Below are 26,848 nucleotides of genomic sequence, written 5' to 3'. Positions count from 1 at the left end.
AGATCGCTGTAAGGGAAATGTAGGACATGTTGTCCCAAAATGTAGGACATTAAGTCAAAATGTAGGACAAGAGATTCTCAATAAATAATACATATTTCTATAGAATACGTTAGAAAGTAGTTGTAAAATGACACTTTTCAGTTTTAAGAAAAGTGAATTCTTCATGAATTTTTAAATGCAAAATTTCAAAACTTGCAATCATACTAATCAATACATGATTTAAGTGATACTTCTCAGAGAAGATTTTCTTTTTATCAAAATTTCATGTTTAGTCAAACTATATTGATATTAGAGTGAACAATCGAACTCTTTGAAATTATAGGGACCAGTACCAAACATTTTACAGACTTTATGAAAAAATAATTTCTCTCGTGAGTCTGTTGTGTTGATTGTAATGAAAGAACTCTCTCAACATTTGAATTATGACCTGTAATGGCAAACAAATATTCAGCAATTACCGAAATTTAAAATGGTTCCAGAAGTTTCATCTTTTGTAGTTTTTAGATCAATAACAGGGTGTCTACCAAAGTAACACATCCAGAATTCTTGACTTTTCTGGACTTTTCTAGACCTTTTTTTCCGTTTTTCTTAACTTTTATTTATTTGACCCCTACTTAGGTAAAGTTGAAAATTAGTAATTAAGAAAATAAATATTTATTTAATGAAAACCCCTACCAAAGGGCCAGTTAAGCTAAAAACTGAAGCTGAATTTAAGAAGAGAATTAGATCTGCTTGCTGGTATTAATGTATCCTGAACTGTGTTTGGCAGCAAGCGAGGGTTTGATGTCTGGACTCACAGCCAGTATAATCTTTTGTCAGGCTTGTATCGGTTGTCCCTATATGTTTGTGATTATCATCCATCTTATCATAAAACCATTCATCCTCATTTTCGCGATTAGCAAAAGAGACAGAAAAAGTGAAGTAAAATAAACTAAATCAACCAATCAGTCATTACGATAGCAAGAATTCTTGACCACAAGAATAATTTGTTGCCTTTTTATTGATTTTCTTGACCTACTTGTTGATTTCTTTACTTTTTCTTGACTTCCATGACTTTCTTGATTGGCAGACACCCTGAATAACTTTGTTCTCTATACCCTTCTTTAAAATCAAATTATACTGAATATTGAATAAGAATGGGCAACAACTTGTTCCATCAGTATAAACCCTAATGCAAGAAATTCTGCTCAGGCATTGGACAGTGACGTTATCAGAAAGTGGTCCCAAAACTTTGTTCATTAATTGCTTCTGTTTTCCCATTTGTTTAATAGCACGACAAACTTTTTCTTTCTTTTTGGGCAATGACTGAATCAAAATAAATTTCACTATTGAGTTTGGAAGCGCAGTCCATAGACTTGTAACTTGCATAATTTTTTTCTGTTACATATTTTCCTAATTAATATTATGTGATGCTCAAAATGTAGGACATTTATGATATTTTTCAAATTCCTCCCGGGCGCCGGACATAAGGCTAAAATGTAGGACGTGTCCAGGAAAAACCGGACGTCTGATAACTCTATGTAGGCCAAATATTTTTATTTGACTGACTCCAAGACATTAATTCACACTGATACATGCAAAAATTATTTGGTTTCTCTAGTCATTTCAATAGACCATAATATTATAGTCTCCTTTCCATAGTTCTGAAGTGTGGTGGCAGTTTTGCTTCCTGTATTATTTTTATGGAACACAAGTCTTATGTGTAAGTCTCTTCCATTCTCATCTGAGTTTGGAATTGGAAATGGTAGATTCGACACTTGACAAACACTGAATAAAAATATTAATTAAATTGCACCCTAACTGTGACTTGTGACAAACTGTCATAAAGAAGTAAAATTGAAATACAAACATAAGGAAAGGTATGTAGTCCTGATACCCTGAAATTGACGCAAAATATTTTTTTGGGAGTTTTATTTTATTTTGTAGTATTTACAGTTAAGAAACTGTAAAAAATATTATCATCATATTCAGTATTCATTCATATGGTATCAACCACTATTTATGCCACATTCTGTGTATGTTCAAAACTTAGTCATGTTGCTTGAATCATTGTAAATACCAATTACCTAATAAAGTTTTTATTTTACAAACAGGTATTAATTTTAGAATTGTATTTTTTTCTTCTAGATCCATTCTTGTTGCACATTGTGTGGGAATAGATGCCATCATGGTAAGTATATCATATTTTGTACTTAATGTTGGGGGAAATGTATCTGAAATACTCTCTGCTAGCATAGAGTTAATAGATAGATGTTCCTATGTAACATTTTCCTGTATCTAATGCGCTGGTGGAATATCCACGGTATTGCAATTTCTTCAGTTTACCATTTACAAATTTTGTTAATATAAAAATTCTGTATCTCAAATGGGGGCAGGACCATAGCCAGGCAGGGGCCAGGGGGGGCTCAGCCCCCCTTGAAATTAGGTAAACTATTTTGCATAATTTTAATTTTATTACTCCATATAAACCATATACATTGGTATTTGGAGGGTTCAATACAGTTCATATAAAAAGTGTGTAATTACAAAATTTCTATAATTTACAATCTAGATATTCACTAATGCTATAATATTCCTTATGAACTAATAGTTTCTTTAATTTGTTTTTGAAACTTGTCATACTTTCTGCTTTTATATCATTTGGTAAATGGTTGAATATGTTAATTGCCATCTGTTGGGGTCCCTCTTGAACTAATGTTAGCCTGGTGAAGTAAGGCTTTAAGAGCTGTTTATTTCCATTGTTATATGTGTGAAATTCGCAGCACAATATTTTTTCTCACATATAATGACATTTCATATATGTACAGTGAAGGGAGGGTTAATATTTTGAATTTCTTAAACAACGTTCTGCACAATTCCCTAGACTTTATACCTGCTATAATCCTAATGGCTTACTTTTTGTTTTCTAAATGCTTCTAAACTTGCCAGTGAGTTCCCCCAAAATTCTATTGCATAATTTATTAGTGAATGAAACATTGCATAATATACCTGAATTAGTGAATATTTGTTTGAAGTGTTTGTTTTAATATCCTCAGTGCAAATATTTTGGAATTTAGTTTTTGAACAAGTATTTTTATGTGGTTTGAACAAATTAGATTTTCATTTCTAGTAACTCCTAAAAAATTTGTTTCGCTAACTAATATTACTGGAAGATGGCTATTCTTTACTACATCTTTAATTTTATTGTTTTGTTTAGGGTGAAATAGCATGGAATTTGTTTTCTGTTCATTCAATGGTAATTTGTTACTGTCAAACCAAGATTTCATTTCTTCCATTGTTTTTTCAATGTTGGCTTCTAACTAGTTCACATCATTTCCCTTTATTATTGCGCTAGTATCGTCTGCGTACAACAAAATCTTTGTACTCTGTATATTTAATGGTAAATCATTTATGTACAAAGAAAAAAGTAGTGGGCCTAATATTGATCCTTGGAAAACTCCATATTTTAATGTCTTTAGAGTGTATTTATATTTTCTTACGTTTCCTTCTCTTTCGTGGCTAATTTCAACACATTGCATTCTGTTTGATAAGTATGATTTCATAATTTCAAGCACGTTACCCCTTATCCAAAGTGTTCCATTTTAGAAATTAATATTTTGTGGTTTACTAAATCAAAGGCTTTTGTCAAGTCGTAAAATATTCCGAGAACTATTTTTTTTTGTTCTTTTGATAGTATGTTGTGTTTATTAAGGAACTGTAGAATGACGTTTTAGTAACTTTTCTAGAATTTTACTTAGCACAGGTAGCAATGACATTGGTCTGTAATTTTGAACCAGGTTTTTACTTCCATTTTTAAATACTGGGTTGACTTTTGCTATTTTTTTTGCTGTACAGTATCCACATGACGTTAGACCGTGGTTCGTAGAGTAGAGTCAAAAGGAACATCGGAAATGGGATACCCACACGTTGTACCTGTTTGTATAGAGTATTTCGATGTTGTCGAATTGGGCATTGTAAAAACAAATGTGTGGTTAATTGTATAGGTTCTCCACACTGACAGGAAGTTGCAGGCACGGTATATGAACTGGGATGTATGCCAACTTGACCTGTACGCATTCTCATGGTAAACACTAAAACTGCACGGGGTAGGTTAATGTGTTGAAACCAAGGACGTTTGTTGCCGACTTGTGCATGCCATTTACAGTATATGTATTGGTATTGTGTAGTTGCTGGCTGCACCAATCATCCCATTGTTGTTCTACTTTGATTTTTACCTGTGGGAGGAGGTCAGTGTACGGCAGGTGCATCGGGGTAACAGTTTCTTTCGTTCTCGCTTGTTTAGCCATTACATCAACGTGATCTTGATATTTATTGAGGTCACTGTGGGCGCGAATATATGTGAAGGTCGCTGACAGACCCTGTTGTTGAAGGTCTAGAATGATTCGGAGAATAAGATAGGGAAATATCATTAACTTATATCCTGCCCGACCTGTTCGTGCTAACGCTTGAAGTACACTCAATGCATCCGTGAGAATTAAAGAATGATCAAGTCATAACTGCAGGGTAAATTGTAATGCTTTATAGATAGCATAACATTCTACCGAGAATCGGATGGGAAGGAAAATTGTCGAGTAATGTTATGAGATGGTACGTAAAAAGCGCATCCCACACCATCTGCAGACTTCGATCCGTCAGCATAAATAAAGGTTGATGTGGGCCACAATTCTCTATAATTTTCATGTCTGCCATGATCTTTATATTGTATCTCTACTCGGGGTTCTGTGGGAATATTCAGTTGATATATAAGCGGGTCCGGATGGGTAAAAGTTTGGTGGTAAGCCTCAGGGTCAATATTGTAACATTGTAAGAAGAAAAAAAAAACGTTTAGTGGGGGAAGGGGTGATCGGGAGGCCAAACCATTGTCATTGAATTGCAAATGTTTTATTAAAGGGATGAGCATGTCGTGCCCACGATTTGAACAAATATTGCACTGTGAGTTTGATACATCGGTGTGACAAAGAGGATCCATTGCTTTCTAAATATACACTAACATTAGGGCTGGACGGCATGAGTCCTAGACATGTACGTAAGGCTCGTCGTTGTAATACGTCTATAGACGTAAGAAGTTTTGGATTGGCCCCACCATATGCTGGTGCTGCATAATCAAACAATGCGCGAAAACAATTTTTATAAAATAACAGCATTGTGTGGGGGTGTCCTCCCCACTTGGTCATGAAAATACAGCGAGACATTGTATATGCCTTGCCCAAATTTAGTTTCCTATCAAAGTATACACAAACGTATTTGACATTGTCGACTACTGGAATGTGCTGTATTTCTGTGATATTGTTAGGGTAACTGCTCATTTTTCTCGAGTTAAAAATTATGATTTTGGATTTTGGAATGGAAATAGTGAGTCCTAAGGTATCTAAGTGATCTGTAAAAATTGTGACGCTTTTCTTTAGGGCGAGTAAGCCTTGCGTGGCATCAGGAGTGCATTTATAGCAGCAAAGATCGTCGGTGTATTGTAACAATTGAAAGCCGTGCATATTTAGTTGATGTATATGGTGGGTATAGATATTAAATAGTAGGGGGCTAAGGGGCGAACCCTGAGGTATCCCTGTGCGAGCTATTCGGGGGCCGTCCAGCCTATCCTCAAACCAGAATTGTAAATTTCGTTCATGATATAAAGTCCAGATTAGGGTCCCTACTATGGGATGTATGTTTAGTTGGACCATCATTTTATATAAGATCGGGATGTGAACAGCATCATAAGCATGTCATATGTCAGTAAATAGGCCAAAGCAATAATCTTGAGTAATTTGGCTATTTTTAATTTCAACTGTAAGGCTAGTTATGGCATCTTGGCTACCATGCTGCATGCAAAAACCCATTTGTGTTGGCGAAAATAACTTATTCTTTTCCAACGCCCAGTTAATGCAATGTTGAAGTGTTTGTTCGAAAAGTTTGGCGACTACTGGTATTAATACTATTGGTCAGTATGACTTTGACTCCACGGGAGGTTTGTTAGGTTTTAATAGGGGAAGGACTATATGGTGACGCCACTCGATAGGGATTCGTCCGGTGCGATATACAGTATTGAATATGTGAGTAAGTAATTGTATACCTTGATATGGCAGATGTTTGACCATGTCATAAGTGAGACCATCATATCCCGGGGAAGTAAAGATGGTGTTCGGCACAATTTCTAAAAATTTGTTGTATTTCGATAGCATTAACAGCCGGGAAATCGTCAGTGTAATCAAAATTCTGCGCAAAGGATTTTTCCTCTCATGCGCATACAGAGGGTGGCGTGAGTATTTGCATGAATTCTGCTTCCCACTGTCTATCGAGATTCTTCCATATTGGTTGGGCTGGATTCCTAATAGAATGAAATTTATTCCATATAGAACTAAGGCTATCTGTGCAATCGAGAGAATTACAAAATGAATGCCACGCTTCTCTTTTCCCTTGTAAATATATTTTCTTCGCCTTAGCTTGCAGTCACCTAAGTTCGATTTTTGTCCCCGGCGAGGGGTTTCGTTCGTATCGTTTTAATTGATTTTTTTTTACATTTTATTAAGGCACAATCTCAGGTCCACCAACTGAGGTAAGGAAATGTAATTGGACTACTATATTGACTTCGATGGGCACTATTATCTATTGCAACGGTAATCATACGGAGAAAATTTTGGTATTATGTTTCCGTCATTGTGGGGAGTTGTTTGCTTATAAATGCTTGTAAATTGTGCTGTAAATGCGTCCCATTGTATTGAAGCTTTGGTCCAACATTTCACTGGAACTGACTCCCTATTTTCTCTCAACAAGCATGTGGAAACCGATCTACGGGCTATAAGTAATATGGGGGAATGATCACTGCCACAGAGATCTTGTTCCTTTACCCAATGAAAACTATGATACAAGCGGGGAGAGGTAATTGTGAGATCAATACAGGAGGGTCGATTACCATTTAATGGATAATGAGTAGGGCTGCCATCATTAAAAAGGATAAACCGATTGTGTGTAATCCATGCATCTAAATTTTTCCCCAAACGGTCCATGTACAGATGTCCCCAAGAGGGATGATGGTCACCGAGAATGAGATAGGGACCCAGATCAAGGGATATGATCTCTTGTAAGTCATGAGAGCAGATTCTTTGGGAGTTGTTTGAGGAGGGAATATATAATTAAATGATGACTATATATCGGTCATTAATGTTGACTCGGATAGCCACTAACTCTAGTTGAAAGGTCTGGACGAGGGAAAGGGTATATGGAATTTGGATTTCTGTATGAGAAAGGGTTTCATGAACATATATGACAGTGCCACGCTGATGCGTAGGGTTGCCGTACAAGTGATAACGGGCGAGTCTATAATTCTCGTGCTTCATACCTTTAACTTCCTATAAGCAAAGAATAAGCAGGTGATATTCAGCAATTAAATCTAATAGTTCGAGTTTACGTGCGGAGAAACTATTCACATTCCATTGTAATATGGTACCCATTTCCTAAGTCACCTTAGGCATTGTCTTCGAGTAAAGTCAAAAGTTTGTCTATCAAAAATTGAATGTGCTGGATGAGTCAAATTTGGTGGGTGTTGTTCCGTAGTTGTCTAACAGTGTCCCACATGCTGGGAATCATATCTAATAGAGCTTGATACACCTCGCTGTGTTCGGCAGGTTGTTCAGTAATGTGTGAGTGTGGATTGTCATGCCTCTTGATCGGGTGCAAATATGTCTGATGTTGGAAATGCTTGGAATGGGAATGAGTGTTATTTAGAGGGTATGTGTTATTTCCTACGGGTTGGGATGTCACTTCCTCTAGGTCGGTAAGGGTCGATGAACTAGCAGGGGACTCTATTGCGATGTCATCGTCTTCCCATCGTGGACGGGGATGTATTTCTTTCCTTGGGGAAGGATGGATTTTGGATTTCTTAGTGTTTCGTGGTTGAGAATTGGTCTTAAAGGATGGCACCTTAAAGTGAGAAGAATCAATTGATGTTTGAGAATCCTTATTTTCAGGAAAGTCTCTGTCAGGTTGATTACGTAGTGGGGAAAATACATTGGCATATGTCCTGTTTGAGGAGTGCAAAGTGTGATTAGTAAAGAAAGGTTTTGTGCGGGAGGTCTGCAAGTCAGGGAATGCCTCTATCATCACTCGGGGTCGATAAACATCATCACGTGTGGGAGTGGGGAGGAAGATGCCTTGCAGCTTAAGTTTCTCCTCCCGATATGATATATTGTTTTCGGTCATGCTGGTTTGGACAGCTGATTCCAACTGCCAGCTCGCACAGTTGCGGTCTAAGGTTGAATGTGGTAACTTGCAATTGATGCAACACACTGTACTTTCACAGTCCTCTGGGTGGGAGTCCAGTCCACATTTGGCACACTTGGGTTTTGATTTACAGACTGAATTTAAGTGGCCATACTGGAAACATTTGGATCATTGTTGGACGGATCATATACGCGGTCGAACCTCGAATATTTCACTGTTAATGAGAACTTTAGCCAGCAAAATATTACTGCGAAATGTGATGCAAAAGAGTTTAGTGGGAGCTAACTGGAAAGATCCATCTTTTTTCCACAGTTTTTTGTTCATGCGCTTGGCCAGAAGGGCAGGGATAGGACTCTCGAAGCCATTGAGAACGTCCTCTTCAGACACGTCATGAGCTATGCCGAATATGAGTCCTTCCCATTGAATTAACGATAATAGAATTCTCGGTTTGACTAACATATCATGATGCATTGCACTATGCGTGAGAAACTCATTAGCAGTTTTAGCGGTGGGGAAAGTCACCCGAACGTAAATTTAACTCAACACTCAAGCACAAGATCACTTCACAACACTATCACTGGTTCACAAATAATTTCCCGTACAGGAAAAGGATAAGGAGACAATTCGAACAGGTATACGGTGGTAGTTACTCAGGACTGCTATAACTACAGGTCTTGATCCTATCACTTCCTATTCGCGATCTCCCGTTTGGCATCTCTTATTTGTTTTTTATAGTAATTTATGTAAAATTTATTTAGTGATTTATTTATGGGAGTGTGTTGACTTATTAGCAATCTTTTTATTTTGCTATATTGTTTTACCTCTCGTGTTATCCATTGCTTTCTCCTTCCAGTTTTGACTTGTATTTTTCTTTTAGGGAAAGCTTTGTCAAAAATATTGTAGAGTGCATTTGTAAAAAAATGTGAACTTTTCATCACTGTCTATTTGACTTACATATATTTGGCTCCAAGATTCTATTTCTATCAAAGATTTAAATTTGTACATATTTCTTTGAATATATATTCTTTTTTCTTGCATAATAGGTTGTTTGGTAACATGTGTAGTTTTTACGTGCATGATTTGGCATGTGTGATCAGAGAGACCGTTCTTAATGTCATATGAGATGTCACCGTGATCAAAATTTGTGAGAACATTGTCAATTGCAGTTTTGGAATTAGCTGTTATTCTGGTAGGTTTTGTAATTAAAAAGTTAATATTATAAGATAAAGTTAGTGTCAATAAATGGTTTCGCTCAGGGCAGTCTTTTAGAAAATCAACATTGAAATCTCAACAAACTAATACTTTTTTCTTATGAATATTTGGTATGGTATTTAGTGCATTTTCAAGACATTGAAGAAATATTTCTAAAGACCCTAACTGGCTCTGGTAGACCGAAAGTATGACAAGGTTCATATTATCTATTGTAACAGCAGCACATTCAAAATTTAATTCCGAGGAATCGTTACACAGTTTGTTAGTTTGTCTAGCATGTGGCAGCAGAGAATTTTTAATTAAAATTACGGAACCACCTCGTTGGTATGTCACTCTACAAAAACCGCTAATTATTTTATAATTACTCATTTTCAAAAGTTTTATTTTCAATGTTTAGCCAATGTTCTGTCAAGCATATTACATCTTGTTCCGGGTCGATCGTGTTGATCAATACTTCGAGTTGTGCTATTTTGGGAGTTAGGCTTTGTATGTTGTGCATTAGGATGGTAAAAATATCACTCTGGGTGCTTACCTGCTGTCCCGTTGGGGTAACCGATCTCCCGCTCCCCCTCTCTCACTTGGAAACACCCACTGCAGCCCCTACAGGGCTCACTTTCACTTTCTCCACCCCAACTTTCTCACTCACTAGAGGGTCACGAAATTAAATCTTCTTTCAACACCCAGGGCACATTCCTTGGAATCCGGCGAAATCTGGAGTCCAGCTTTGTCCCTCTCGTAGTCAATGCACTGTTGCAACATGTATGCCACTCCATTTATGACGAGTTTGTGAGTGACGCATCCATCTTTTCTTGCTTGCTCCAAATGAGGTTTCAGCTTTTCCCTCATTTTTTGCATACTGTCCGAATAATGTTCAGATACAGCCAGTTGGTTTGATTTCCTAAGGATCTCATGTCACTTCTTATAAGAATTGAGATGCACGACGATTGGCCTCCTCCCATGCACTCTGCCCATTCTGTGAGCTCTCTCCACCATATCAGGAGAAATATTCACATCCGTTATGTTCTTGATGAGAGCAAACACTTTTTCTTCTGATTCTTCCCAGCTTTCATTTCTTTCTGTGTTTTCTTCCACACCGTAAAAGATGATGTTGTTTTTCTTTGACTGCCCTTCGAGGTAGTCTACCTTTTCACGCAAAAAACAGGTTGTCTTTCCTCAGTTGCTCCACGTCTCTTTTCGCCTTAACCACTTGATTTTCGAGAGCAGAGATTTTTTCAATCGTGCTTTTTAGTTCCATCCGGAAATGTCTTATCTCTCCCTAGAGGTCCGCCTGTCCATCCTTCAGGTCTCACAGCATCTTCTTGATGTCGTCCATCTCGGGGCCTGGATTTGCTTCAATCCCCTGTGCCAGGAGCAGCATGATGACAAGGACTGCACTTAAAAAACAACACTTCCGATCCATGTCCACCTGTCTTTGTGGATGTAACACAGAAACGTATGCAGAAGCAGCCAATGGAGGCTCTCCAGTGTTCCGTACCGATACCCATTTGGCAACGTTGGGTTTGTGGGAGTAAACTTTTGTATGTCTGCTCGCTACAGTGAACTGAACTGAACTGAATTTGTTTGCAGTGAAGAGTAAAAATGTAGACAACTCACAAATTTAAGGATAAATCCACAGAATATGAACAGCATCTATTACATTCGCTCGTTTTGTTTATGAGCAGAAGTAGCTGCAACTATTTAGAATATTCTCTAGACTTCAGAAAGTTCTTTCATAGGGGAGCTTCTTTATCTGAACCTTCACTGTTTCTGTTGTGACCTCCCATTTTGAAACAAATCTGTGACTGTCATCATGCAAATTCCCTCCACATCTGCGTCAAAGGTCAACAGTTCCAAAGTTTTGGAAAGGAAGGGGAGTTTAAATGCTTGGGTGGGGGGTGGAATATACTGTAGGCACTGTGATTGAATATTGTGCATATTTTTTGTGTATGATATTGGGTAAGGACGGGACAAACAGACACTGGGGCAAACGGACATGCTCTAAGAAAAATACGAATATTTTTGGTTTGAAGTTAGCAACAGTGCAGCAGTTGGAGTTGTGTACGAACCTGAACGTTTGCGAGCAGTTGTGTTGAGCATCGGAAGAAATCGTAAAGAAGAAATGCGAATCCAGCATAAAAACCTGACCAGGTAAGCAGAAAATGTACGTGCAAAAACCTTGAATACTAAAAAAATGTGTTGCGAACACAAGGATTGCATAAGTTACTATGGTCCCGCGGAAGTTGTGATTTGAAGTGTGGTGAAAGCTGTGATTCCTTTATATATGTACACCTGTTGACAACATTGTGCTGCCATCTGGTGGACTTTTTTGGAATGTAAAGTCAAAGGCTACAAGTGGGGCAGATGGACAGGTTGCCGTTGGGGCAAACGGATATAGAAGAATTGTATTGCATTTAACTATTGTCAGGTACTTTTTGATTGAGATACTAATATATATTTGACTCAGTAATGGAAATGGCAAGTGTGAATTGTATACAATGCATTTTGTACCCTTAAAATGTTTGTGTTTCTAATACAATGTGCCCTTGTTACAGGATGGTGAGACATCGAGAACGATCAATGCTGTAAATGGGTTCAATGCTTATGAAATATATCCCGTTGATCCACAACAACTGCCTGGGCATGTCTTTGTTCCTGCAACTGTCCATGTTCAAGATGAGCTATCATCAGAGCCTACAGCAAGAGAAGAGGATGTGTCATCTCGTGGAAGTTTTGAGGAATTAAACCCTTTGCCATCAACTTCTGGGACCTGCAGCAGCAAACGCAAAACTGGGCAATCACATGTATTGAGGGATCCTTCCTTCATCGCTTGCCTCAAGTACAAAAAAAATTGAAAGCTGCAGCAAAAATTCAAAGAAGTTTAAATACACCACAAGTGATGAGTGCCATAAATGCAAAGATGTGTACAACCAGGGTCAAAATTGGGTGCAGTGCTTAGAGTGTTCTCTCTGGTTCCATGTAAATTGTGTTGCAAAGGGAAATGACCCATATTATGTGTGTTGTTATTGTGAGAGTGATGATAGTTCATAAATCATCACGTGTCTATCTGCCCCGATCAAATGTTTGTATGCCCCGAACGTTTGGGGTAAACGGACACTGCCGCATCCGGGGATTGATCAGACTATTTTGAGGCAGATGTTCATTTGCTTGCATACTATGTGCTATCATGTGTTAACTGAAGGTTCACACCTTTCATGCCAATAGTTATTTTCATTCTTCAATAAAATGTTTCACAGTTATTTTGAAAATTGTGCTTAGGGTGTCAGTTTGCCCCATCCTTACCCTAAATATCTGTATAATCTAAAGTAGTATGGAGTGTGTAAGGGATGATTTCAGTACCAGTCAATTAACACTTAAGAGATGTTTTAAAAGATGTAGAAAAATGTAGTATTTGTGTAGTATATGATATTTATAAATTAATGATTTACCTTCATTTAATACTGTTAAAGTTTTTAAAAATGGACTTGGTTTACATGGCCCCCCTGATAACCAGTGGCGTAGCATGGGCATTTCGGGTGGGAACGCCAAGTCCAAAGGAAGGGTTGCTTAATTATTTACTTATGGTATTAGTTGACACAGGTATTATTTGCCTGAAGTCAGCTGGGTTTTCAATAAAATATCATCCATGCATGTTTTAGCTAGAAAATTAGATGCCTCACTATGCCACAAATGTTTCGAATTCTGGTGTCTTATACCTTTTTTTTATACCTTTCTGCATGACGCAAGTCATTAAGAAATCTACCTGAATCACAAGCGCCTCTGAATAACAGTAGACGTCATTGTTGTGGGTGATCCAACTACTGATTGATTTGGTTTATTTTACTTCGCTTTTCTACCACTTTTGGTTAATTGCGAATATGAATATGAGTGATGATATTGATGAAGTTGATGAAGGGACACTCACAAAGAAGACCCGTGCTCACCCCGGGATTCGAATCAGAGGTCTCTGTGATCTTGGCATGCTGTGCAAAACACTCTTGCACGGAGGTGGGTGGATGATTCAACTATAGTACACGCAACTGACGTAACAGTGCCAATTAGTAATTCAGACCACTGTTTATTACTTCTTGAGAATGTTGATAAACATTTTAAAATAATTTTGTCCAGAGATCATTCGACGTTAGGAGTTTTCAAATGAATGCTAAACATTTCCATTGACAGATACTAACGAAATAATAATAATAATAATAATAATAAAAAATAATAGTTTTGCAGGTTAAGTGGTAGAGCAGCCACAGGCTGAACTTCTACCACGAGGTCATCACCAACTTATTTGACAAAAACTGTGTTGATCTTTTAGTTTTTAATGCACATCGCTGTTAGTGCGATAAATTATACAATGCTGTGGCCATTATGAAGTGGTATATTTGAGTTCGGTAAAGTTATGTCAGTCAATATTGTGTATTGTAGCATCACATTGCACGAGTGGCACGAGCGCAAAGAACCAGGTAGGAATTCTACCGCTGTCGTCTGCTTCAGAAGGCAGGAAGGGTCACATGAACCAATCACAGCAGCCCTCTTCTCCATAAGCTGGCATACGAGAGAGCATTTGTGCGCGTGCTGTAGATATCCAAGCTTTCCCTCCAGAAAGGCAGCAAGGAATATGGAGTCCTTTATGCCAAACCTGCCCGGCGTACGGCCAGGAAAGGCATTGAAAGAAAAATGCTGCAACGAGTGTTGTTAGTGGAGCGTTGCAAGTGGATCGCAAGAAATAGCTATTATAATGCCATGAAGGTCAAACATATATGAGATTAGTCAAGTTTTACTTTATATTTAAAGCATTTACGCATTTGAGAAATTTTAAATCTAGGAACGCGGGGCGTATGGGCATACTATAACACTATGCCACTGCTGATAACCTGTGAGCCCCCCCCCCCCCCCCCCGGAGATCAATTCTGGCTATGGGCCTGAAAGGGGGAAGGCTCAGGCATAATCTTGAACACTAACATCATTACTATCAATAAAAAAAAACCTTTTGCACACAAGGTGGCTGAGTTGCTGTAATGACTTGTTGGTACTTATGATTGACAAGCAACTATGGACGGCAAGTCACTGCCACGTACTTCCCAGAACAACCTTAAAAGTCGAGCCTCCTTGATGACATCGTTGAGGAATCATGGGCACGATAATTGGTGTGGGTCCAGACTCGATTAGCCTATCTGTTCACAAAGTGGACTTAAAGCAAACTTCAAAATGAACTTCGAAATCAAATCATAAAAGAAAGACTAACTAACTAACTCTCTAGCCTTCTTAAACCCGAAGATTCATGGCTGCAGCAATACAGGCCTTCCATCTGTCCCTATCTTGAGCAAGATCTATATACTCTTTTCCATCCCTACCGATTTCCTTTAGATCCATCTCAACGTTATCCCTTCATCTTTGTCTTGGCCTTCTTACAGGTCTCTTACCATCAGGTTTCCCAACAAGAATCCTGTAAACTCTTCTTTCTTCTCCCATTCGTGCCACATGGCCTGCCCACCTAAGTCTTCTTGATTTAATTATACTAGTAATATCTGGGCATGAATACAAATTATGGACTTCTAAATTATGTAACTTTCTCCACTCACCTGTCTCCTCATCCCTTTTAGGTCCAAATATTTTCCTAAGGATCTTATTTTCAAATACTCTCAATTTATGTTCCTCTTTCAATGTAAGGGACCACATTTCGCATCCATATAATATTGCAGGCAAAATTACTGTTTTGTATATTTTAACTTTTAGTTTCTTAGATATTAAATGAGAAGACAAAAGTTTATGAAGAGAGAACTAACTTGCATTTCCTGAATTAAGCCTACTTTTTATTTCCTCTTTAATATAATTTTCACTTGTTAATATTACTCCTAAGTATTTGAATTTGGAAACTGGTTCAAACGAGTTCTTATCAATAATTAGATTTTGATTATTACCTAACACTTGGTGTCAGCCTGTAAGAATATATTTAGTTTTCTCTTTGTTAACTTCCAAACCTATCTCTTCAGCGGTTTTGAAAAATATTTTAGCATTATTCTTAATTGTATTTATATCATCCCCTAATAAGTCTACATCATCTGCATATGCTAACAACTGAGTCACACCATTTAATTTTAAACCTTCTATAGTTTTTTTACCTTCCTAACAGCATATTCAAAGGCAAAATTAAAGAGCAATGGAGATAATGTATCTCCTTGTTTTAACCCATCGTGAATTGTAAATTTGTCAGACACATTAATACCCACACAAATTCAGTGGCATAGCATGGGCATTTCAGTTGGGAACGCCAAGTCCGAAGGAAGGGTCGGCCCTTTTTTGCTTAATAATTTACTTATTGAATTAGTTGCCACAGGTATTGTTTATTTGCTTGAAGTCAGCTGGGTTTTCAATAAAACATCATCTATGCATGTTTTAGCTAGAAAATGAGATGCCTCACTATGTCACAAATGTTTTGAACTCTGGTGTTTCATACATTTCGGTATGACGCAAGTAATTAGAAAACCTACCTGAATCACAAGCGCCTCTGAACAACAGTAGACTTCATTGTTGAGGATGATCCAATTACTGATTGATTTGGTTTATTTTACTTCGCTTTTCTACCACTTTTGGTTAATCGCAAATACAAATATGAGTGATGATATTAATGAATCCCATGCTAAGGCCGGGATTCGAACCAGGGACCTTCTGTCGTCTTGGAGCGCTGTGCAAAACACTGACACGGAGGTGGGTGGATGATCCAACTATCGTACACTCTACTGACGTAATAGTGCTGATTAGTAATTCAGACCACTGTTTATTACATCTTGAGAATGTTGATAAACATTTTAAAATAATTTTGTCCAGAGACCATTCGATGTTAAGAGTTTCCAAATGAATGCTAATTCCATTGACACAATATTAAGCAGTTAGATACTAACAAAATAATAATAATAATAATAATAATAATAATAATAATAATAAAAATAATAATAATAATAATAATAATAATAAAGAATAGTTTTGCGGGTTAAGTTGTAGAGCAGCCACAGGCTGAACTTCTACCATGAGGACTTCACCAACTTATTTGACAAAAACTGTGTTGATCTTTTAGTTTTTAATACACATCGCTGTTCGTGCGATAAATTATACAATGCAATGGTCATTAAGAAATGGTATGTTTGAGTTTGGTAAAGTTACGTCAGTCAATATTGCGTATTGTAACATCACATAGCACGAGTGGCATGAGCGCGAAGAACCGGGTAGGAATTCTACCTCTGTCGTCTGCTTCAGAAGGCAGGGTAACATGAACCAATCACGTAGCCCTCTGATCCATATGCTGGCGTACGAGAGAGCATTTGCTCGCATACTGTAGAGATCCAAGCCTGTCCAAGCTTTCCCTCCAGAAAGACAGCAAGGAATATAGAGTTATTTACGCCAAACTTGCCCGGCGTCCAGGCAGGAAAGGTATTGAAAAATATGCTGCAACGAGTGTTGTTAGTGGAGCGTTGCAAGCGGATTGCGAAAAATAACTATTATAAATCCATGAAGGTCAAACATATATGAAATTAGTCAAGATTTACTTTATATTTACAGCATTTACGTATTTTTGACATTTTAAATCAGGGAACGCCGGGCGTATGAGCGTACTATAACACTACGCCACTGCACAAATTTTACTTTCTGTTTCACTGGTGCATACTTTTATCATACTAACAAGCTTCTTAGGTATTCCAAACTCGACTAATATATCATATAATTTATCTCTTTTGACGAATCATATGCTTTTTTGAAATCAATGAATAGCTGATGGACATTTTGATTATATTCCCATTTTTTCAAGTATTTGTCTGATGTGAAAAATTTGATCTGTAGTTGATCTGTTACATTTAAATCCACATCGATAATCACCTATAATGTCATTAGCATATGGGGTTAGTCTTGTTAAAAGAATGTGAGATAATATTTTATATGTTGTTGAGAGTAGAGAAATTCCACGGTAATTATTGCAGTTCATTTTATCACCTGTTTTTAAACATGGGAACAATTATGGATTCTTTCCATGTTGAGGGATTTCTTCTTTATTCCATATTAAACAAATTAATTTATGAATTTGACATATTAACGAATTTCCACCATATTTAATTAACTCAGCTGGTATTAAATCAATGCCAGGTGCTTTGTTATTCTTTAGCCTTTTAATAGCATCTTTAACTAGAGTCAAGTGAGGTTCTGGAACTAAAGTTTCTGCTGTGTGTACTTCATTTACTTCTGATTTATCTCCTACATGAACATTTAAAAGGTCATTAAAGTAGTCCATCTATTTAGAATATCACTTGGGTCAGCTAGAAAATCACTGTCTTTATCTTTTATCAAGTTTACTTTAGGTTACCACCCCTTTCTAAATTCATTTACACCTTTATATAAATCTCTGATATTTTTGTTTTTTCTGTTTGTTTCAATTTTGTTAATTTTGCTTTTCAAGTAATCTCTTTTTTTACTTCTAAACGTGCGGTTAACTTCTCGCTTTATTCTATTATAATTTCTTAAATTTGTATCATCAGAGTTATTTAACCATCTAAGCCTGATTTCTTATTTCTATTAGGTTATGACATTCATTATCAAACCATGGCTTACTTTTTCTTGGTTTATGGTATCCTATACTTTCTCTAGCTGCTGATTTTATTGCATTACGTAAGTGATCCCAATTCTTATTTACGTCTGTTTCACATATATTTTCATCATCATTTAAATCCTGCAAAACATCAAATCTATTTGACAGATTAATTTGGTAATCTTTCTTAATTCTTTCATCAGCAAATTTTCCTGTATTAAATCTTATAACTTTTAGATTTTTTTGCTTATGATTTATCACTGAGAGTCTTTCTCTTAATTTAGCAATTACTAAATAATGGTCACTGGCACAGTCAGCACCTCTATGTGTACGAACGTCAATTATACTAGTATGCCTTCTCTTATCAATGAGAATATGATCTATCTGATTATGAGTTTTACCATCTGGAGAGGACCAGGTATATTTATGAATATCTTTATGTTTAAAAGTGGTACTTTTCACAATTAAATTCTTTGAGGTTGCAAAAGTAATCAATCTTATACCATTATCATTACTTAATTCATGAAGACTTTCTTTACCAATCATGAATTTAAATGTCTCTTCTTTGCCAATCTGTGCATTACAGTCACCTAACAGAATTCTCATATCATTCTGAGAAAATTTATTAAAGACCTGTTCTAACTCTGCATAAAAATCATCTTTAGTATTATCATGTTTATCTTCCGTTGTTGCATGTATGTTTATTAAAATAATTTTATACCACCTACCCTGTAAAATTGCATATGATATCCTATCATTAATAAATTCTACTGTTTTAAGAGCCGAGATACGAGGCGCATCCAGAAAGTAAGTTTCCCTATTATTTTTTTTAAAAAAACAACACAGTTTCAGGAAACTATTTATTGGCAACAGGTACAGCAAAGGTTCAGCTATTTTTCAACATAGCAACCACCAGAATTGAGACACTTGTCGTATTGTGGTATCAACTTTTGGATCCCACTGTCGTAGAACTCTGCCGCCTGTGAATGGAACCAGCATGTGACAGACGTCTTCAGCTCTTCGTCGTTGCCAAAACGCTCACCGGAGGACAGGAATTTCTTGAGGTGCAAGAAAACGTGAAAATCGCTGGGAGCCAGATCAGGACTGTAAGGTGGATGATCAAACAACTCCCAGCCAAATTCCGTCAAAACAGCTGCTGTGCGCTGAGCCGTATGTGGACAAGCATTGTCATGGAGGAGCACAACACCTGCAGTAAGCATGCCACGCCTCTTGTTTTGGCCTCTTGTTTTGGATGGCACATTGCAATTTCCTTAGTGTTCCACAGTAATGGTCAGCGTTCACCGTTTCACCTCTGGGGAGGAAGTCAATGAGCAAAATGCCCTTCCTGTCCCAAAACACGGTGACCATCACTTTCTGTACCGACAGTGTCTGTTTGAATTTCTTCTTGACCGGAGATCCACTATGCCGCCAATGCATTGACTGCTGCTTGGTTTCCGGGGTGAAGTGCGAAATCCACGTCTCATCGCCTGTGACGATCCTGTCGAGGAAATCATCGCCGTCATCATGTACCATTGCAGGAATGTCAGTGCTGCTCCTGAACGTTTCATTTTGTGTTCGGGTGTCAGGTTTTTCGGCACCCACCTGGCACACAATTTTTTGAACAGCAGGCACTGCGTGACAATCTCATGCAACACGGATCGCGATATCTGCAGAAAAAGGCTACTCAACTCCGTAATCGTGAAGCGACAGTTCACTACGATGCGCTGCTGCACCAGCTCAACCAGATCATCAGTGATGAGGGGCGGACGTCCACTGCGCTCTTCATCATGGACACTTTGACGACCTTCCGAAAACTGCCGACACCAGTGACGCACCATCTGCTTACTCATAATGTTCGGCCCATAGACCTCACAGAGCTGACGATGAATGTCAATTGGCGCAATGCTTTGTGCATTCAGGAACTTTATCACCGACCGAACCTCGCATGCGGCGGGAGAAGGAATACGATCTTCCATTTCGGACCACTGCTGCCTTGCTACTGGCATGCGGCAGGAGAAGGAATATGAGCGTCCACTTCGGACCACTGCTGCCTCGCTACTGGCGCCGGGCAGGATCTGTCCACCTGGCATATGATTGGTACGTCTTAGCTCTGCTGTGCATGCGCAATTTACATGGCTCATTATGTTTACTTTTACGGGAAAAAAATAGGGAAACTTACTTTCTGGATGCGCCTCGTAATTCTATTATTTATGAAAAAGCCTGTTCCAAAATTATGATTTTCAGTACCACCATAGAAAAAAGTATAATTTTTAGTTTTACAATTGCCTTCTCCTGGCCACCTAACTTCCTGGACAGCTACTACATCTAATTTATACTTAACTATCTCATTAACTGTACACTGAAATGCCCCAGGCCGGTAAAGGCTCAGAACATTGCAGGTGCCTAATTTAATATCTTTATTCCTAATGTAGATTTTATCCTTAGTCCAGGGACCTTCCCAGAGATCTGAATGGGGGACTATTTTACCTCCAGAATATTTTACCTTGGGAACATCCATGGCCTCATATTGCTGTTTCTTGACATGTCTTGTTACAGTGCAGAGTTGTCAGCTCTACGCCTAACCCCCAATATGAATGGAGGACTGCACCTGTCGTTGGTCAGCGGATCCCTCAGATCTAGCTGGAAGGATCACATTGTAGTCCACCACCTGTACCCCACTTCTGCCGATTGTGGGACGCTCATAGAAGCATGACAGGACAGCTCTGTAAATCCCAACAGAGCAAAATGTTGACCATTTCACTCTGCAGTGACTAACTGCAGTGAACAAGTCACTGGGCGATGAGGTCGTCACATCCCTACGCACTAACCAACCATTCAATGATGATAATAATATGCTAAACAAATATTCAAATTTGGAAAGAAAAAATGTGCATATAGCTTTTATTTGTGTTGCATAAATTAATAATTAATCTGAATTTTCTCAAAAATGAAGTATATGCTGCTCTAGATCCTTCTTTAATTGTTTTAAAATTTCATCTCCATTTTAAAGTTGATAACTGCAAAGAACCCAAATGACCTCCAATGTGTCTCAATATTTATCTACTGCTTGTTAAGTGCTCAGTCATCCTGAAGTAAACAATGCAATATGCCTTCCCTAATTGTGTATCTTGCATTCTTTATCTCATTACTGTCTTCTAGATAATGTTCTCTTTCTTCTTCTTTTCTTTGGTGAGGGGGCACCCCATTGCTCAAAGTAATTTTACTTCCCTCTAGCCACACTTTCAAATGCCCTCAACATTGCGTGGAAAGCCTGTGCAGAGACTTTCCATGCAACAAGATTATCAGCATCACAAATGTATGTTTTTAATGCAGAAATCTGACCTACTAGTAGTTCGAACATAGTGTTCCTAGTGTGTGTTGACAGTGTAATTAAATTGCAATGTGGTGATATCTTCTTGTGATCCATGGCCTAACAGTGGTAACGTTTCATGTAAACAAAAGAGTCTGTTAGAGCTTTATTACAAGACACTGTAGAGCTGCATTGCCAACTCAGTGGTCAGTGATATGCACAGAACATGTGAATTGAAGCTGAGGGTAACAAATTCGCTGACTATGATTTCCCAGAAACTTCCAAAGTGAGTCTTGGGCTTCAGTGAGAAACATATAGTTAATACCTTAAATAAAAGAGAAGCCTCACAAAATGCAATAGGGTCATCTCCATCCTTTGGTCATACAGACACTGCAGCTTATACAGAATAATGTTGCCCAACTTATTACTGGACATAGGCAGAAAACTTGCCTCACACAAATACATGAGGACCTTGTGTTTCAACTTCTGGGCTCAGATACAACACCATCCCAATCCTGCAGTTTGGGGCATTGCGACTCAACCAAAAGTCTGGATGTCCCACTGCATGCCCCAAAATTTAGAACAAAACTAAGTTTAAGAAAATGTTACTGTATGTTTTACGTTTACTCCACATTCATAAGTAATTCCAAAGTACTATTTCAAGTAGGGCAAATTTGTGTGAATTACTAGTGCAGATATGTAAGCAGAGCTTGTGATTTTTTTGTTAATTTACATATTATTGTTATTACTCCCTCTGTCCTATAATTATTGTCCAGTACACTTTTGTTTTTTGTCCCATAATAATTGTCCGATAGGCAAACTGTGACATTGATGTATACAGAAGAAGAAAATTAAACACAGGAATGAGTCATACAACGTTATTACTCAAGTATCAGTACAAATTGGCCGATCAAGTATCCGGGCCTCCCCCATGGTGCAGTGGTAGCGTCATCGCCTTGTAATCAAGGTGTCCCGGGTTCGATACCTGGTGGAGGCACAAGTGGTTCGGATCCCACTTTAAGCTCTGTAGGTCCAGTCCCGATTAGCCTTACTGTGCATAAAGTGGTCTTAAAACACCAACTCAACTCAACTCAACCGATCAAGTATCCAAACAACATAAATAAAAAGTTACAATTTTGGCATACCAGACAATAATTATGGGACAGAGGGAGTATTATTTTGGTTGCTTTATGTGCATGTGTCTTTAAAGTGAAGTGCAAATTAATGCATATTGTGATTAGAATATTATATCAGTGCACAGGAATATTGTATATCTTGAAAACCTCAGTGACTACCTTCTGCCTCCATCAATGCTTCATGTCGCACAGGATCATAACTGCCACTAATGGATTGGCTTTGTATTTATTATACTACCTAGGTATAAAGAAAATATGTGACTGTATCTGTAAATAATCAGCTTGTCTTATACTAAAGAAAATTAGGTTATCTTTCTTTTGTTTCTTTCAATAGCATGGCAAAGTCTCAAATGAGACTGAGAGTCTTGACCACCAAGTTCCTGCCCTGTCCCAATTTTGCATAACAAGTCTCGAAGGATCAGGTCTCAGTCTAGTCTCACTGTTTACAATGACTTCTTAGTTTTGGTCTTGTCTCCAAACTCGAGATGAGGCCAAGAATTGCTATGTTTCAATTATGTTAGAATTAGAATTATTAAATTAGAACTATACTAGTAGGTATATGGCACTGGATTTTTAAAGTTTGTATGTATTTTATGCATTTTTTAACATATTTTACACATTATTTACATGTAATGGATGTGTTTTTACATGTATTTTACATGTCAAGTAGAAAACTTGTTTATGCATTAATAGCCAACCCTGCATGTGACACATGGGAATAATAATAAAAAAAACTGTTAAAATAAATGGAAGCAATCCTTGCACAATTAAAATAATACTTTATGTACTTACTATTTTTGCCCTATCTATTTTCGATTGCATTCTTGAACATTTACACGTTGCCTGATAATGTGTGCATGAGCACGTGAACACTCATGCACACAATTTACTCTAACATGACTTATTTCACGTCTGATAACTTTTGTAGACAGTTGGTAACACTAACTCCCACGGATGTTCAATGGAGGGCTTTGAAAACAATAGCTGTGACTGTTGCATAAAACTGACAGCTAAGGGCTGTTGGCCATTATACCCCGAAGATGTTCACTTCGCTGTGCGATCACATGGTAGTGTGAACCCTGATGCAACCAACAAAACTTCTTACATTCGGCACCAGAGTGCAACATCATATACAAGGCATGTCTAGGGGGACTCGAAAAGGTCTGCACTACATAGTTGCAAACTTTAGCAAGAAGTTGCTAAACCTGGCAGATTTTAAATTTCAGTGAGCACTAAAATTTATAGAATCGTGACGGGTGACTTTTCTCTAGAAACTATAGTCTGCAGGAGTTACAAAATATCTTTCGAGGTTTATATGATTTGCGCATGTGTGTCTAAGGGCCACTGTGTAACTTTTTTTGTAATTGACGTCTTTCATGACAAGGAATATGAGCAATGTCACATTGACTGATATTTCAATCATAACCATCACAACCAAGTTATTGTGGGTGGGGTATTCTATATAATACCCAAATATCTTACATACACATAATAAATTCTTCTGGACTCCTGGGAGGATGCGTCCTCCTCTCTGTCCCGCTAACGATGCATGTTCTTTCAATGCTGAATGAATTTCGTTGGTTACCATATGGTCCGTGTAATAAAAAGTAGATTGCAAAGCAGGCGCGGATCCAGGGGAGGGCCCCTCCCAACTGCTAACATGAGTTCTTAGTGTCTGATATTATTATGCCTAATATTTTTGAACGCTAAAAGGTTCTGTCTGACCAACAAGTTTAAGAGGCTAGAGGATATTTTTTAAAGCTTCATTTAAGCTCACTCTGAGCTCATGATAGGCTAATTTGAACTGGACCTACAATTTAAATTTGGATCCAAACCACTGTGTAATATGCCTCAAATGTGGTTTGCAACCGAGACCTCTTGAGATAATAGATTCTTGTCTCTTTGTTTTTCACTTTAGTCCTAATATCTGATCATTCAGTTTAGCATTGCAATGGAAGGAATTATGATAACAACGTACAATAATAACTATTTATTCCAACCTTGGAGAGCCGGCCTCCGTGGTGGAATGGTTAGCACATCGCGCTACAAAACCAGAGGTCCCTGGTTCAAATCCCGGCCTGGGCGTGGATGTTAGTGAGTGTCCATTCATCAAATCATCACTCATCCCCATCTTCGCAAATTAGCCAAACATGGCACAAAAGCGAAGTAAAATAAAGCAAATCAATCAATAAATCAATAAACAACCCTGGAGCCTATTTTTGCAAAGTTATACCCTAATCTCTGAAACAAACATGGAAGTCAGATTGGTTCCTGTGTACAGAACTATATATTGTTTACATAAAACAGTGCATGTGTAGGGTGACCAGACGTCCTCTTTTATCCGGACATGTCCTCCTTTTTAGGTGTCTGTCCGTCGTCCGGGCAGATTTTTTAGAAATCGGTAATTGTCCTCCTTTTTTGGAAAGAGTATGGTATCGACCATAGCAAATGTGCTACATAGAGAATGCTTCTACACACAACGATCATCATTTAAGGCATATCACTTAGGCTGCGTTAAGTATTCGAGCAATGCTCACCTAGCCTCTGGGAGCTGAACATGATCACTTTTTTGACTGTCATTAGTAGAATGCGGATTTATAGGCACTAAAAATCTCTGAAATAGGCACTTAAAAGACACTATAAACTAAGAAAAGACACGAAAATAGGCACTTATAAGGCACTCTCAAATTGAAAAAAAAACATTAAAATAGGCAATGAATTTGAACTTCTTTCAATTTTTTTCTAACAATGCACAGTTATACTGTATTAGAACTTCAATTTAGACATAAAAGTGCGCTAACAATTAATACCCAGGCCAGGATTCGAATCCGGGACCGCTAGCGTTGTGGCGCAGTGTGCTAACCACTTTGCCACGGTGGTCGGTCAGTTCCTTTTCGAGTTATACATACGTGAGACAGAAACGCATAGTGAGAATTTTGATTGTTAAGTAACATTTACTTTTATGAAATAACGAAGTGAAAGTAAAATCATATTTCGAGTCCCAATCAAAACAACCTAAAATTTTAATTCGGTTTTTAGAAATAAGTTAAAGCGAATCTTACTTGTTACATTTGCATTCACTTGTGGGGTAATTTCATTCTAATATCCAAGATAGAAAATGTAGTAAAACTCTGTTAAATAACAGATTAGGAGATTGCTTTCTTTGCTTAAAGGTAAGAGGAAGTTATTGTAAGAGATCATCTGAAAAGTATCTGTGAGCAAAGTGTTCGTAAGATTTTTTTAATATTGATTAAATTATGAGTAACGGCAAATGTGTTGCCATTTCTTGTGGTGTCCTCCTTCTTATTACTTTGTCCTCCTTTTTCGCCATGCTCGGTCCTCTCTTTTGAATGTATGTGTCTGGTCACCCTATGCATGTGTAACTTAAAAAATTAATTATCGGTGATGGGAGGTACCCAAGCTAAATTCGCCCCTTCCAACTATAACTCCTCGATGCACCACTGTTGCAAAGTATGGTAGTATTGCGTTGTACATACCTGAAATTGCATGTTATACTAATTAGTTTGGACTAGCAATTACTAATTATAAATAATGTTATTTAAAAGGTGTTAGTTGTAAAAAAGGTAAAGTGCTGCCCTGTACTATGCACCACACCATGAAGGCATATAGGGGGTGTGATGTTACAGCCCCACACTTTCTTGCTGAAGGTGGGGTTGATATGATCAGTACCATGCCCCTGGCCACCTTTACCCTTCAGAGTTTCCTCCAGGTACCCACTTTACTGCCGCGGATCGAACCTGGGTCTCTCACATGGTAGTTAGTTGTATAAAAAATTTTGTATTACTTCAAATATAGCATGAATCATTATACAGTTGAAAGAATTTATTATTATTGTTCAAAATTACACATAAATAATAAAAAAATTAAATTATTTTAAATTTCCTGAATTGTAAATGACTTAAAAGAAACACTGACATAGGAGCTGGTGCAAAAGTCACCTTGCATCCAGGTTGGTCCACAATTTTCAAGAATTTTAACGTGAGGAATATGTCCATTTAGAGTGCCTTATAATTATTATTGCAGTATTATTATATCTTTTAACGGATGCCAATGTATAGTACCAGGTGTAGAAGTATGAAACTGGAATTTGTTTGCAAGAAGTAAACGGCTGGTGTTTGCAACTGAGAAACAATATTTTATTCAAAGTAACCTCCATTGCTAGTTACACATTTCTCCCACCTTTCCGGCAGGTTATGAATGCCACGCCAAAAAAAACGTTCTTCTTTTGAAGTGAACCAGTCCACGAGCCATGTTCGTACATCTTCATACGAATTGAAGCGCTGTTCTGCAAGAGCGTGTCCCAGTGAGGCAAATAGATGATAATCTGAAGGAGCCAAGTCGGGAGAATACGCCGCATGCCCTAGTATCTCCCATTTG

The 26,848-nt window shown here is 37.7% G+C and overlaps 1 protein-coding gene across 1 annotated transcript in view; it reads left to right on the top strand.

Moving 5' to 3' along the window:
• The window catches only part of LOC145984147 (tubulin alpha chain-like), a 192,201-nt gene that overhangs the window by 99,693 nt on the left and 65,660 nt on the right, over positions 1 to 26,848 (top strand). The window contains exon 2 of the mRNA XM_083117612.1: positions 2,128 to 2,170. Within this exon, the coding sequence (XP_082973738.1) occupies positions 2,168 to 2,170 (3 nt within the window). The 5' untranslated portion in view covers positions 2,128 to 2,167. The remainder of the gene's footprint in view (positions 1 to 2,127; positions 2,171 to 26,848) is intronic.

This window comes from Lepisma saccharinum, chromosome 2 (genome assembly GCF_977018435.1).
Source record: "Lepisma saccharinum chromosome 2, izLepSacc3.1, whole genome shotgun sequence".
NCBI classification, from domain to species: domain Eukaryota; kingdom Metazoa; phylum Arthropoda; class Insecta; order Zygentoma; family Lepismatidae; genus Lepisma; species Lepisma saccharinum.
This window is presented reverse-complemented; position numbering and strand designations above follow the sequence as displayed.